The following is a 14,424-nucleotide window of genomic DNA, read 5'->3' as shown; positions in this document are numbered from 1 at the left end:
GCACATGCCAGGATCCCATATGGGCGCCGGTTTTAATTCCGGCAGCCCCGCTTCCCATCCAGCTCCCTGCTTGTGGCCTGGGAAAGCAGTAGAGGACGGCCCAACGTCTTGGGAGTCTGCACCCATGTGGGAGACCCGTACAAAGCTCCTGGCTCCTGGCTTTGGCTCGGCACAGCTCCAGTTGTTGTGGTCACTTGGGGAGTGAACCATCGGACGGAAGATTTTTCTCTCTCTTTCTTACTCTCTGTAGATCTGACTTTGCAGTAAAAATAAATACATTTTAAAATAAAAAGAAAATAAGCTGGTGCTGTGCTGTAACACTAAAGTGCCAGCATCCCATACAGGCACTGGTTCGTGACCCAGCTGCTCCAATTCTGATCCAGCTCTCTGCTAATGTGCCTGGAAAAACAACAAAATATGACCCAAATACTTGGATTCCTATACCTACGGGGAAACCTGGAAGAAACTCCAGACTCCTGGGTAAGCCTGGCTCAGCCCTGGCGATTGCAGCTTTTTTGTTAGTGCACCAGCATATGGAAAGGTGGAACACTCTGTAACTCTTTCAAATAAGTAAATAATTCTTAAAACAAACAAAACCAGTAGCAGCGTTGGTTCCAGAGTAGGTAAGAAAATGATGATCCAGAAATATTTCTTGTGTCTCTTCTATCGCTTTGCTTTATTCTCCTCTCTCATTCTGCCTTCCCTACTGCTGCTAAGATCGCTTGTTTTTGAAGCAGAATCAAGGATTGCATCAGTACACACCTTTCACAAACACGCAAGGAACTGCCTTTTTAGAAACAAGGTTTAAAACCATGACTGATTCCCCTGCATTCAAGGATGTGCAAATATTAAGTTAAATGGAGAAATACTCACCGTGGAAGTATGAGAAAAAGAAATACTTTAAATATTTTGGGGGAGTGTTGTCTGTGGTTGCCACAATGAGATGCACATTATATTTGACACTGAAATTTATTGCAAATTTGAAACACAGGTATTTTGTTTAAAAAAAATTTTTGTGTCAGTTTTACATCTTAAGATAGGAATCCTATCAGAAGTTTACTTACTTTTAGTTTTTGATTAATTTTTTTTATTGTTATTGGAAAGCCGGATATACAGAGAGGAGGAGAGACAGAGAGGAAGATCTTCCATCCGATGTTTCACTCACCAAGTGAGCCGCAACGGGCCGGTACGCGCCGATCCGATGCCGGGAACCAGGAACCTCTTCCAGGTCTCCCACACGGGTGCAGGGTCCCAAAGCCTTGGGCCGTCCTCGACTGCTTTCCCAAGCCACAAGCAGGGAGCTGGATGGGAAGTGGAGCTGCCGGGATTAGAACCGGCGCCCATATGGGATCCCGGGGCATGTTCAAGGCAAGGACTTTAGCCACTAGGCCACTGTGCCAGGCCTAGTTTTTGATTAATTTTAAATAACATTTTAAAACTATTTCTTCATTTGAATGTTATAGATAGATCTGCTGGTTTACTCTCCAAATGCCTGCAGTAGCCAGGACTAGATTGAGTCAAAGCTAGGAAGTGGGAACTCCATTTGGGTTTCCCACATAGGTGGCAGGGCCCAAATATTGCATTACCTGCTTCCTCCCAGAGTGCACACTAGCAGGAAGCTGAAATTGAAAGTGGAGCCAAAGGGTCAGAGCTGTGGTAAGTCTCTGCTTAGCATCCCATAAGGGCACCAGTTCAGGTCCCAGCTGCTCTACTTCCAATCCAGCTCCCTCTTTATGTTTTGGGATGTTGGATAGAATTATCCTTTATATTTGAAAAAGGAATTATTTCTTACATGTTTTTGCAAGTGAATGTCATGCCCTTGCAGTATAAAACTTCCTCATGGATAGGTCAAGGACTTGTTCAATGTATGTGTATATTCTGTTTTTTTTTTTTTCAGAAAGCAGGCTTTTTTTTCTTAGCGTTTATGTTTTGTTGTGGTGAAATTGACATTTAATAAACTATCTGTCTGCCTTTGTAAGCAGCCCCCATGTGTACATGCCCTTGAAGCCATCAGTACAATTGAGATCATGTACACATCCATCAATCCCAAAAGTTTCCTCTCACTCTGTTGTAACCTCTCCTTTCTACTGCCTGGATGTTCTTCCTTCCTCAGCATACTAATGGTTTTCTCATTAGTACATAGCTTATATTTTCTAGCATTTTAAATAAAAACTACTTAATACGAGATATTTTACTACCAGTATTCTTTTAGACAGTAAAATTATTGTGCAGTTCATCTACGCTGTTGCATATACTACATCAATGTTTCTTTTCATTCCTGAGCAGTATATCATTAAATGAAGTACTGTGATTTATTTATTGTTTCAGTCATTGATGAGTTTTTATGTTGTTGCAAGTTTTGGGCTATTAGCAGTAAGGCTTCATGAATATTTTTAATAAAGCTTTATGTTATATATGTTACGGTTTGTTTTATATATAAATATATACTTATGTGTAAAACACACATATATAGCATACAGATATGTCATATGTTTTATATAGATATGTTTTATGCAGACATATCTATGTTTTCTATCGATCAGAAAGTTCATGGAGGGGCAGGTGTTTGGTGCAACAGTTAAGCTGCGGCAAGGGATGTTTGCATTGCGTATCAGAATGCCTGGTTCAAGTCCTGGCTGCTCTACTTCTGATCTGTTTCCTGTTAATGTATATCCTGGCAGGCAGCAAATGATGATTCAGGTACTTGAATCCCTGCCACTCACATGAAATATCCAGATTGGGTTCTAGGCTCCTGTCTTCGGCATAGCCTTGCCCAGTGTTAGCCATTGTTGGAATGTGGGTAGTGAGCCAGCAAAGGAAAGAGTTTTTTTTCTCTCTCTCTCTTTTCTTATTATTGATATACTCAGATTTCTGCATATGTTCTGGATGTAACATTTTATCAGATATGTGACTTGCAAATGCCTTCTAGCCTGTGGCTTGCATTTCCATTCCCCTCAAATGTCTTTCAAGATCCAAGGGGTGGGGTACATTTTAATCAGGTCTAAGCTACCATTTTTTTCTTATATGGATCATGTATCTTATGTGTACCTAAGAAATTTTCCTGAGGAAGCACTGATTCGATTCCTGGCTGCTGTTCCACTTCTAATCCAGCTCCTTACAAATGGACTGGGAAAACAGCAGAAGATGGCTTAAGTGCTTGAGCCCTTGCATCCACATGAGAGACTCAGATGAAGCTCCTGGCTCCTGGTTTCAGCCTGGCCTAGCCCTAGCAGAAGATCTCTCTCTTTTTCTTTCTTTAACTCTGCCTCTCAAATAAATAAATAGATCTTTTTAAAAATGAAAAAAATTGTGTAACCCAAAGCCTGAAGCATTTTCTACTAAATTTCTATTCATTTAAGTTACAGTTTCAGGTTTTGTATTTGGGTTTATGATCCAATTTGTAGTACAAGATAGGAATTTGAAATTGTGCACACACTATTTTGTCATTTGTTGACTGAATTGCCCCTCTTTATTTGGATCTTATTTAATTTCTTGTATCTTTTATCCAAATCATCTCTGTGCACATAGTATTTTATGCTATTAACAATGTGATTTTTAAGTGCTGTTATTAATAAGATAGGGTTGCAAATGTAGCTCCTAATTATTTGTTGCTTGTATAAAAAACATAACTGATACTTGTACCAATTTTATATCGTACAAACTACCAAACTCGCTTATTCATTTAGGTAGCTGTTTGTACTCACATGTTTCATTGAAATATTCTGTATAGAGATGGTGCCTTTTTTTCTTGCCCTATAGGACTGGCTAGAACTTCAAATGTAGTGTTGAAAACTGAGAGCAAGCATCCTTTTATTGTTTGTGGTGTTATAGAAAGAGCATTGTCTTTTAGCATTAACTACAATGTTAACCATCAAAGGTGCTTCATAGATCACCTTTTTCAGGACGTTATTATCAGGAATAAATGTTTTACTTTGTCAAATTCATTTTCTGTTTCCTTTTTGACTTTGTCAAATTCATTTTCTGTGTTTCCTTTTTTTTTTTTTTTAGCTTGTTGTTATGGTAGATTACATTGATTTCAAATGTTAAGCCAACTTTCTTATCTATTGGTAGGATAAACCCTCACCTTTCTCATTCATTTTACTGGTCATTTATGTCATCTCTGTTCTCCTGATCAATGTGGTAAAAGACTTACCAATTTTGTTGATCTTAAAGAGCCGGTGTTTGGTTTCACTGGATTTTCTCTACTATTTTTCTATTTTCCATTTTGTGCATTTCTATAATCTTTATTGCTTCCTTTTTTTTTAAGATTTATTTTATTTTTATTACAAAGTCAGATATACCGAGAGAAGGAGAGAGAGAGAGGAAGTGGAGCTGCCGGGATTAGAACCAGCGGCCATATGGGATCAAGGCGAGGACCTTAGCCACCAGGCCATGCTGCCGAGCCCTATTGCTTCTTTTTTGCTGTTCATGTTGGGTTTATATGTAACACTTCATACTTATTTAGCTATAAACTAAATTTCAGACTTTTCTAATACAGATAGGCTTTTAGTGCTATTAATTTCCTTCTAAGTACTACTTCAGTAGCCACTCATTTTGATATGTTGTGCTTGCATTTTTATCTTAAAGTACTTTTCAATTTGTTTTGATTTCTTCATACTCTAGATTACTTAGAACTATATTTTAATTGTTCAAATATTTAAAGATGTTTGGAGAACATTTATTTTAAAAAAATTTTTGTTTTCATCTACTCAAAAGATAAAGAAAGAGAGCGAAATTTCCCATTCGTTGATTTACTCTGCGAATGCCCACAATAGCCAGGGCTGGGCCAGGCAAACCCAGAAACCCTAAAATCCAGCTGGTTCTTTCATGTGGGTGGAAGGGTCCTGAGCACCTGAACTAACAATTATTGCCTTCCAAGACACATTAGTAAGAAGCTCAATTAGAAGTGGAGGTGCCAGGCATTTAAATATGAGATATAGGCATCTTAACCCAATGTACCACATTGCACACCCCAAGAACATTGATTTTTTAAAAAAACATTTATTTTACTTTCATTGGAAATTCAGATATTCAGACAGGAGGAGAGACAGAGAGGAAGATTTTCCGTCCGATGATTCACTCCTCAAGTGGCTGTAATGGCTGGAGCTGTACTGATCTGAAGCCAGGAGCCAGAAGCCTCTTCCCAGTCTCCCACACAGGTGCAGGGTCCCAAGGCTTTGGGCAGTCCTCAGCTGCTTTCTCAGGCCACAAACAGGGAGCTGGATGGAAAATGGTGCTTCCTGGATTAGAATTGGTGCTCCTGTGGGAACCCAGCACATGCAAGGCGAGGACCTTAACCACTAGGCCATCATGCCAGGCCCAAGAACATTGATTTTAAAATTGACTACTGGCTTCTAATCTAATTCCATTGTGGACAATACAACTGAAATTATTCAGAATTTGAGATTTAGGTTTTGTCAGGGAATATGTATACTCTATTTGAAAAAGCATGTATGTTCTACTCTTATTAGACAGACTAGTTTATAAATAGTTTACATATCTTGGCAGATTTTTATTCTACATGAAAAGCATACGTATCCTGCTTTTGTTTAGTGGAATATTTTGTCAGTATCAATTAAGTCAAGTTGACAGTAATGTTATTAAAGGCATCTATAGGGGCTGGTATCGAAGTATAATAGGTAGCACCTCTGCCTGTGACATAATCATTCTGTACAGGCACCAGTTCAAATCCTGCCGCTCCACTTTTGATCCAGCTCTCTACCAACAGGCTAGGAAAGCAGTAGAGAATGGCAAGTGTTTGGGTTGCTGCTGTTTGTGTGCAACACCCTGAGGAGAATCCTGGCTCCTGGCTTTAGCCTGGTTCAGCCCTGGTTGTTGGGGCCATCCAGGGAGTGAACCTGTAGATTGAAGACCTCTTTTGTTTCTCCATGTCTCTCTGTAAAATTCTGACTTTCAAATAAATACTTCATTTTAAAAATAAAGGCATCTGTGGCTTTGCATATATTATGCCTGCTTGTTCAATTACTGAAGGAAGAATATTGAAATCTCTGACTATAATTATGGTCTTGTCTATATTTCCTTTTAGTTCTGTCTGTGCTTCATGTAGTCTAAGCTCTGTTATTCAGCACTTAAACATTTAGAATTATTATGTCTGCTACTTGACTTGACCTTTGGACATTATAAAGTGATCTTCTTTATCCCTAGTAATAGTGTTTGCTCTGAAACCTACTATTTCTGGTGTTAATATAGCTACTCCAGCTTTCTTCTGATTCATGTGTTTGGCATGTCTTTTTCCATCTTTTTATTTTTAACCCATTTGTGTCCTCATGTTTGAAATGCATTTACTTCAAGCCATATATACTTGGGTATAGCTTTTATTATTATTATTATTCACACTAGCCTTCTCTGTTTTTTATTGGTGGTGTTGGGTGTTTAGACTACTTTAATTTGGTATAACAGCTGGTGTGGCCAGAGTAGATCTGTTAAATTACTATTGGCTCCCTGTTCTGTCTATTCATTGATTTTTTTTCTGCCATCTCTTAGGTAGTGTATTTTATCATTCTGTTTTATAGTGTTTGCCTAAGATTTTATCACAGTCTATCTTCAATTCATGCTATAAAAACTTCATGCATATTGTAAAGATGTTGTGGTAACATACTGTAATTTCTCCCCTCTCGGCCTGTATTCTAGTATCCCATTTTATTTATGCATGTGTTATAAGCCCTGCAGTATCTGCTCAACCAACTATGAAGACGTTAGAGTAATACAATACATCCTAAAAGTTTATCTTTGATATACTGTTCTTGCTTCTCATAATTCCTTTGTGTAGTTCTATATTTCTGTCAGATATGTTTATTTTGACTAAATGACTTCCCTTAACATCCATGTAATGCAGATAGGTCTCCTGGTGATAAGTTCTGTTAACCTTGTTTATGTCTTAAAACATCTATTTCATCTTTGTTTGAGAAATATATCTTCACTGATTATGTAATTCTAGATTGGGTTTGCAGTAATTTGTGTCATTCCACTGTCTTCTGACTTTCATTTTCCTCACAAGGAATATGCTGTCATCTTCGTACATTATGTGTCTTTTAGATTCTCTCTTTGATATTTATTTTGAGCAATTAGATTATTATATGCTCTGTCATTTTCTATATGATTTTTATGCTTGGGATTTGTTGAAATTTCTTGATCTGTGAGTTAGTAGTTTTCATTAAATCATGACAGGTTTTGGCCATTGTTTCCTCAAAAATATTTTCTGCCTTCCCCTTTTTTCTTTCTTTTTTTTTAAGATTTGTTTATTTTTATTGGAAAGTCAGATATTCTAAGAGGAGGAAAGACAGAGAGGAAGATCTTCCATCCAATGATTCATTCCCCAAATGGCTAAATGACTGGAGCTGTGCCAATCTGAAACCAGAAGCCAGGGCTTCATCTGGGTCTCCCACATGAGTGCAGGGTCCCAAGGCAGGGAGCTTGATGGGAAACAAGACGGCCAGGATTAGAACTGGTACCCATGTGGGATCCTGGCATTTGAAAAGTCAGGATTTTAGCCACTAAGCTACTGCAACAGGCCCTTCTCTTCTGTCTTTTGAGGCTCCAATTACATGAATATAACTTAAATTTGTCCCATTGATCATTCATTTATGCTCTTTTTAGCTACTTTTATCCCTGTCTTCTCTATGTATTACAGAGGATAATATCTATTGCTATGGTTCAAGTTTCCTATTTTTTCCTTCTGCAATATGTTATCTGCTGTTAGTCTAATCCAGTGTGCTTTTCCTCTAAGACTGTAATTTTCATCTCCCAAAGTTAGTTTGTGTTCTTTAAAAAGCATCTTGCATGTGTTTATCTGACTTTTGGAATATATTAAATACCAATGTAACTCTTTAAATATCTTTGTTGCGTAATAACAACATCTGAATAAGATTTATATATGGTTTAGATATTTGATTTGTCTCCTAATTTGGGGCTTTATGATTTAAATTCTTTGCTTGTTTGACAATCTTTGGTTATATTTCAGGTGTTTTGAATTTTATCCCATTGGTATCTGAATATTTTTGCATTCCTGTAAATACTTTCTAGTTATGTTCTGGATGTGATGAAGTTGCTTTGAAATTTTTTAAGATTTACTTTTTTTACAAAGTCAGATATACAGAGGAGGAGAGACAGAGAGGAAGATCTTCTGTCCAATGATTCACTCACCAAGTGAGCCGCAATGGGCCGGTGCTGCGCCGCTCCGATGCCAGGAACCAGGAACCTCTTCCGGGTCTCCCATGCGGGTGCAGGGTCCCAATGCATTGGGCCATCCTCAACTGCTTTCCCAGGCCACAAGCAGGGAGCTGGATGGGAAGTGGAGCTGCCGGGATTAGAACCGGCGCTCATATGGGATCCTGGGGCGTTCAAGGCAAGGACTTTAGCCGCTAGGCCACTGTGCCGGGCCCGCTTTGAAATATTTTGATCTCATGTGAAAGACCCAAATGAACCTTCTAGCTCCTGATTTCTGAGTGATCCAGCTGTGGCCATTGTGGCCATTCAGAGAGGGACTCAGCAAATGGAGACTTCTCCCTCTGTCACTCCTGGTCTCTCTGTAATTCTGTCTTTAAAATAAAACTTCCTTTAAAAAAGACATAGTTTGATACTTTGGTGGCTTGCTATTAAGATTTGTTTGAAAGAACCAAAGCAGCATCTTCTCTATGGCTAACTACTCCCGGCTACTGACAATTCTACCCAAGACTTATAAACAGTGAGGTGTTCTAGTAAAGCTGATGGGATGGAGTGCTATTCCTGCCCTCTGTCCTCTAGTCTTCACAAATGAGTCTTTTTCTTCATGCACATTGTGTAAATCTGCGCCCTGCAGAATACCCCAGGGGAACATCTGCAGTTTCCAGAGTTCTCTCTTTCTCTGTGCATCTCTGTCACAATCGTTATTTTGTCTTGGTTTCTTCAGACTCTCAGGTCCATCTGCTGAATTCAGGGGACCACCTGGTTCTACTTCGTTTCCTCTTTCTGTGCCGTGACCTGGGAGCTCTCTGATAATGGGATAATGGCAGGACTCACTTCATTTGTTTCTCCGCTTCCCAAGGATTGTTGCCTTTGCTGCTGATATTCAGGCTCTTTAAAACTATTGCTTTATGGATTTTGTCTGGTTTGTTTCAAGCAAAAGGGTAAATGAGGCCGTTACTGCTCTGTCTTTGCTGAGGAAGCAGATATCCTCACAATTTAAGGGTTTTCCTGAGCAGCTAACCTAGTCAGAGAACAAGAACCTTTGTTTCCTGGGAGTCTTAAATATACCTAGCACTGTGCTAGGTACATTCACACATGATTCAGTCATGTAAATATGTACTGGGTGCCTACTAAGTACCAGGGACATTTCCAAGATTTGGAAACATGTCACTATACAAAACAGGTTTTTAAAATATCTATCCTGGAACCTGGCACAATGGCTCAGTTGGCTAATCCTCCTCCTTTAAGTGCCAGGATCCCATATGGGCACTGATTCATGTCCCAGTTGCTATACTTCCCATCCAGCTTCCTGCTAGTGGCCTAAGAAAGTAGTAGAAGATGGCCCAAAACCTTGGGACCCTTACCCATGTAAGAGTTGAGGTAAATGATGAATGAGCAACTAATCCTCAGCCTGTATAGTGTAGTGATATTGTCCATCTTCTCAACTTCTAGGAAATCATGAGCACTGATGTATGTTTATGTAGGCAAAAAAAGGACTTTTGGACTGATTGGGTGAAAACTTCTCTTTATATTCAAGCATGTGACTTTTTGCCCAGGAAAAGTGTAAAGAAATAAAGCACTCACCAAAGTAAGCAAGTAGAGCCGGACAGAGTAGGATATGCTCACCTTTTTTAGCTATAAAGAATCAAAATGAAAACTAGGAGCTTTTTTTTTTATTAATTATTTTGCATTATGTGACAGTTTCATAGGCTCTGGGGTTCCCCCCTACCCTTCCCCATACCCCTCCCCCACGGTGGACCCCCCCACCCCGTTGCAGCATTACAGTTCAAATTCAATCAAGATTCTTCCCTTGCAAACAGATGCTAAGCACATAGTCCAGCTGCTCATTGTCCAGATGGAATGTACAGCTTCTTGGGGAAACTATTTAGCTGCGATCAACCCCTAGTGGTTTTAATATTTCTCTAGTTATGAATCACTGCCAGTCTCGCCACTCCCAGTTCAATGAGGTCGTTGTAGAGTTCACTGGTTGACACTGTCCAACATAAAGTCTTCATTCGCCCGGTTTTCGGTGCCAACATATATCTGAGATGGTTGATTGACCCGTTCTGTCCTCTGTCTTTTCTTGGCTAGGGTTCTGAGTCCAGCTGGTCATCGCCACAGTCAGTTTGCAGGTGCAATTCCTGGGCTGGTTTGTTTTCGGACTGAAGCCAGTGGGTGTTGCAGACTAGGTTGGTTCTGCCTAGCACGTACTCGGCACTTGCGTCAGCCAGTGGGGGCTGCGGCCTAGTTGGGGCGACCCACAATAACCCCCACCAGACCCGAAAACTAGGAGCTTTTACTCTAGAAAGTTGTATTCCAAATCCTAGCTTAAATACAGGGCAGAGAAAACAGTACAGTAAAATGCTAATAGCACAGTTATTAATGGAGAGTAATTTAAAACCTCTGGTTGGTTTGAAAAGCTTAGCTAGAGTTTTTAAATGCATGTTATTAATTAATGTTATTAATGTGAGGTTTATAACCTGATCCTCTTTTGGAAACTAGTTATCAGTAAGGGTTAATTTTTAAATATGCCTGAAAAGCTGAGAATAGCGCTCCCATGAAACTTAGCTATCCGTTCCTCCCATCTTGCCAGAATGCTCCTTTTATCAACAAGCGAAGGACCTGGCAGGATAGACATGTGTTAAGTTTCACCTCACTAATTTATAAAGATATGTATGTTCCAGTTGGATGAGGAATCCTCTGCTCTCAGTGTTTCTTCATTGCTGTCAAGGGAGAGGTCTGTGGCATTTTAATGACCACACACAAAAAAATGACATTTATTCTCTCTCTGTTTGTCTACAAATACCTGAAAAAACCAGCAGACACTTACCTGTAATATTTAAACAGAGGATTGTAGGCTTGAAGACTAAATAAAATAGAAAAGACAGTCATGTCCTACTTTCTTATTATGCCTTTTGAAATAATTTGTATATACCTTTTAAATAATTTCAAGTGCCACAAAAATAATGTTAATAGCTTAAAATCAAAAGTTAAAAAAAAAGCCCTAAGTATAATTTTTGAAATCTTTTTCTCTTCAAGCGTTTTACGATGGGATAATGAGACAGATGTCTCTCAACTGGAAGGACATTTTGACATTGTTATGTGTTCTGACTGGTAAGTACATAAAAATCATCAAACTCCCGTTAGGAAAAAAAATAGCTTTGCTGGAGTAATTGGGTTGTGCTGATTTGCTGACGGCTAAGCAAAGTCAACAAATGAAGCACAAAGCCACCCTAACCTCAACAAATTAATATTCATCTCCATGTGACAGTTATAAGGTAGTCTTCTATCACACAGTAACTTCTACCACATTATTTCCCAAAGATTGATTTTGAGAAGCATTTCCATTTTCTGGAATTGCCTCTGTTTCATGCTTGACGTATCAGTAAATGGACGACTTAGGCAAATTGCAAATAATTATGGCTCGAAGAGGAGTAGTGTGGAGAAAAAGGAGTTTATCAGCACAAACAGCTCAATTAGCTTACTTCTTAGGAGAGATCTGACTATTGATATAAGGGAATACACGTATGTGTACACACACATGTATCTCCAGCAAATAAACATTACCTGTGAAATACCTTGGGAGAATTAACTTTTCTTAAAATGTGGATTTGCTGTCTGATATTTTCAGCATTTTCAATTGTGATATTTTATTATGTGTAAAACAAAAATTATAAGCTTGCATTTTATTCTATGAAAATAAGAACATAAGAAAATATGAAAACAAGAATCTCTGTCTGGTACCTGCTTTTAAAAATCATTTACATTAGATATTTTGTCTTCTCTTATGGCCCAGTCTACTGATTTGTTAATGAAAGTCTGATCCTAAGTTATATGAAAATATGCATCAAATCTTCATAATTATTTCAATTATGTATGTCTCAATGCAATTTGAATAATAATTATTTCAGTGAATTGAAAACACTGACAACTCATGAGTATTTTTCCTAAGAGTAAAATCTTACTGGTAGTTTTATCATGATTCTGATTATGAAACTTTAGATTTGAAAGCCCAAGAAATTCAGATTTGGAAGTTCTATAATGTTGCTAAGCCCATCAGAACACCACAAACCCAGAGATGACTTTCCTGAGAATACAATGAAACTTTTAGGAGATCTTTTCATTATTATTGTTGTTGTTGTTATTATTTTAATAAGATTTCCAACTTCAATAAGGAAATCTATGGTATCAGGTTTGCAATTTCTGTTCTACTGGAAAAAATCCTTCTCAATGAAAAAAAAAAAGTATTTTGTTCTGCTTTTGGCCAAAACTTTCTGGTTTTTTGTGACTCTTTTCATCTTTTTGCACCCAGTTTCAGAAACCTCCTTCCTAAACGGAGGGGGGGAACCTAGATTTCTGACTAATCATTGGTAATGTGCCTCGGTGCTGCTTCCCCCATCTAATCCACAATAAGGAGCTAAACCTCACCGTATGATTTCAGAGAGTAATTTAGTAAATGCCTTTCCTCACCAAATATGAGAAAGGATCCTCCAGGTTTCATTGCACAGATGAAGATAATGCTGGCAGGATTAGATCAGATTAAACAGCAAAGTCAGATCAGAGAGCGGCGGCAAGAGGGAAGGGGCAGCCTCTTCTTGATGCTGTCACTGAGGGTCGCGGGCAGATGGCTCTGATGATGTGTGGAGAGGCAGAGCTGGCCAAGAGCTTTGGAGTTAAATTTGTCCTTCACACAAATATCAAAACTGCTGGCCTGTGTCAGACCTTGTGTTAGGGACACTCACACCATGTCATCCTATTTGTACCAGACAAGTAGAGGAAGTAAGATTTAAGCTCTTTGCTGATTAATGTTCTGAGTTAGGTTAAAAATAGCTGTACAACATGTAGGGAAAATGGTCTTTTTTTTTCCACCTACCAACAACAAGGTCACATAAACCGATCCACTCACACCGCCTATTGCATTTAAAGCATTCGTGACAAATAAGGAACACATCATCTGGTGGCTGTGTGAAAATTTATAGACTCAAATGAGCTAAATATGCTGAGTTTCTTTTTATAAATGGCTTTTCTATGCATGAATTGTTATGTTCCTTCCCTCCCCGTGTTGTAAGTGCCAGAATGTCAGCCTGTTTATAATTTCCCATTTGTAAATGTGGAACATTAAGCTATTCCCCCTCCAATGCTGATATTAGTTCCGAAAGAAATGCTTTGGTAATGGTCTCTCTTCTCATGCACTGGGCTGGGGGAGCTGCTTAAAACCTGAAGTAACATTTATAACGTACACACTGTGCATATAGCAGGGACACCTGGGAGCCGATGACTTCTTTATGTCCTGTGCGTCTCTGAAGGAGTCACTGCCTGGATACCACGTCAAGGGCCAGGCAGGCGGGCAAGCAGCCCACGCTGCATTTGTTCAGACTATCACAGAAGAGGAGAGGAAAGCACTTCTGACACGACCTCCAAGAGGAAAGCTGAAATGCTCAGTGGCAGAAATAGGTGTCACACGTAAATAGATCATGTTATGTCTCACGCCAGTCAATGAGATCTGGATTCAGCCACAGGCGTAGGAAGCCAGAGTCGGAGTTCAAAAATTAGGTACATGGATTCAAGCAAGGGTGGCATTGTCTGATTGCCTGAATGGCCAACCAGTGGTACAGCTTGATCCCATTTACATGAAAACAAGCTCTATTTACAGATGTGTTCTGAACCCACATTGTGGTTCACATAAAATGCACACAATTAAAATAAGCCATGATGTATTAATGTTCTTACATCATTCATATATTCATATGTTTACTTTCAAACATTCATAAGTCTATAGACACTGGGATAAATAACTGATTTCCCAGTAGAGACAGCCTGTTAGTTCACATTGAAATTTAATAACTCAACTAGATTATGAAATAAAGAGGCAAACTCTGAAAGCTAGTCATTACTTCACAGTCCAGCATATTTGAGAATGAAAAATAGTTTCATGGTTCAATAGTTCCTGACTAACTTGTAAAATTTTAAAATAAACAGAAGGGGAAAAAATTTGAGGTACAGCCACACCTTCTATTGACAAACATCAAACTCTGAGACTATTTAACCATAGAGGTAGGGAAAAATGGCCCTATCAAGTTCCTCATTTGACTTGTTTGACGCTGAATGTAACATAAGGATTCCTTTCTCTGACCATGCATTCCAGTCTGGTCCTTGCTAAGTTTACAATGGCAGGTGACTGAATTTTAAACTAGCCTTTCCAGACTCCTGTTCAATCATAATACAACCTATGGGTTTCAA

General features: G+C 38.9%; 1 protein-coding gene across 2 annotated transcripts in view; it reads left to right on the top strand.

The window, feature by feature from the left end:
• The window catches only part of CAMKMT (calmodulin-lysine N-methyltransferase), a 396,457-nt gene that overhangs the window by 362,176 nt on the left and 19,857 nt on the right, over window positions 1-14,424 (top strand). For both annotated transcript variants that reach the window (XM_004582906.3, XM_058668009.1), the window contains one exon: window positions 11,224-11,298. In XM_004582906.3, the coding sequence (XP_004582963.2) occupies window positions 11,224-11,298 (75 nt within the window). The remainder of the gene's footprint in view (window positions 1-11,223; window positions 11,299-14,424) is intronic.

This window comes from Ochotona princeps, chromosome 8 (genome assembly GCF_030435755.1).
Source record: "Ochotona princeps isolate mOchPri1 chromosome 8, mOchPri1.hap1, whole genome shotgun sequence".
Lineage (NCBI taxonomy): Eukaryota > Metazoa > Chordata > Mammalia > Lagomorpha > Ochotonidae > Ochotona > Ochotona princeps.
This window is presented reverse-complemented; position numbering and strand designations above follow the sequence as displayed.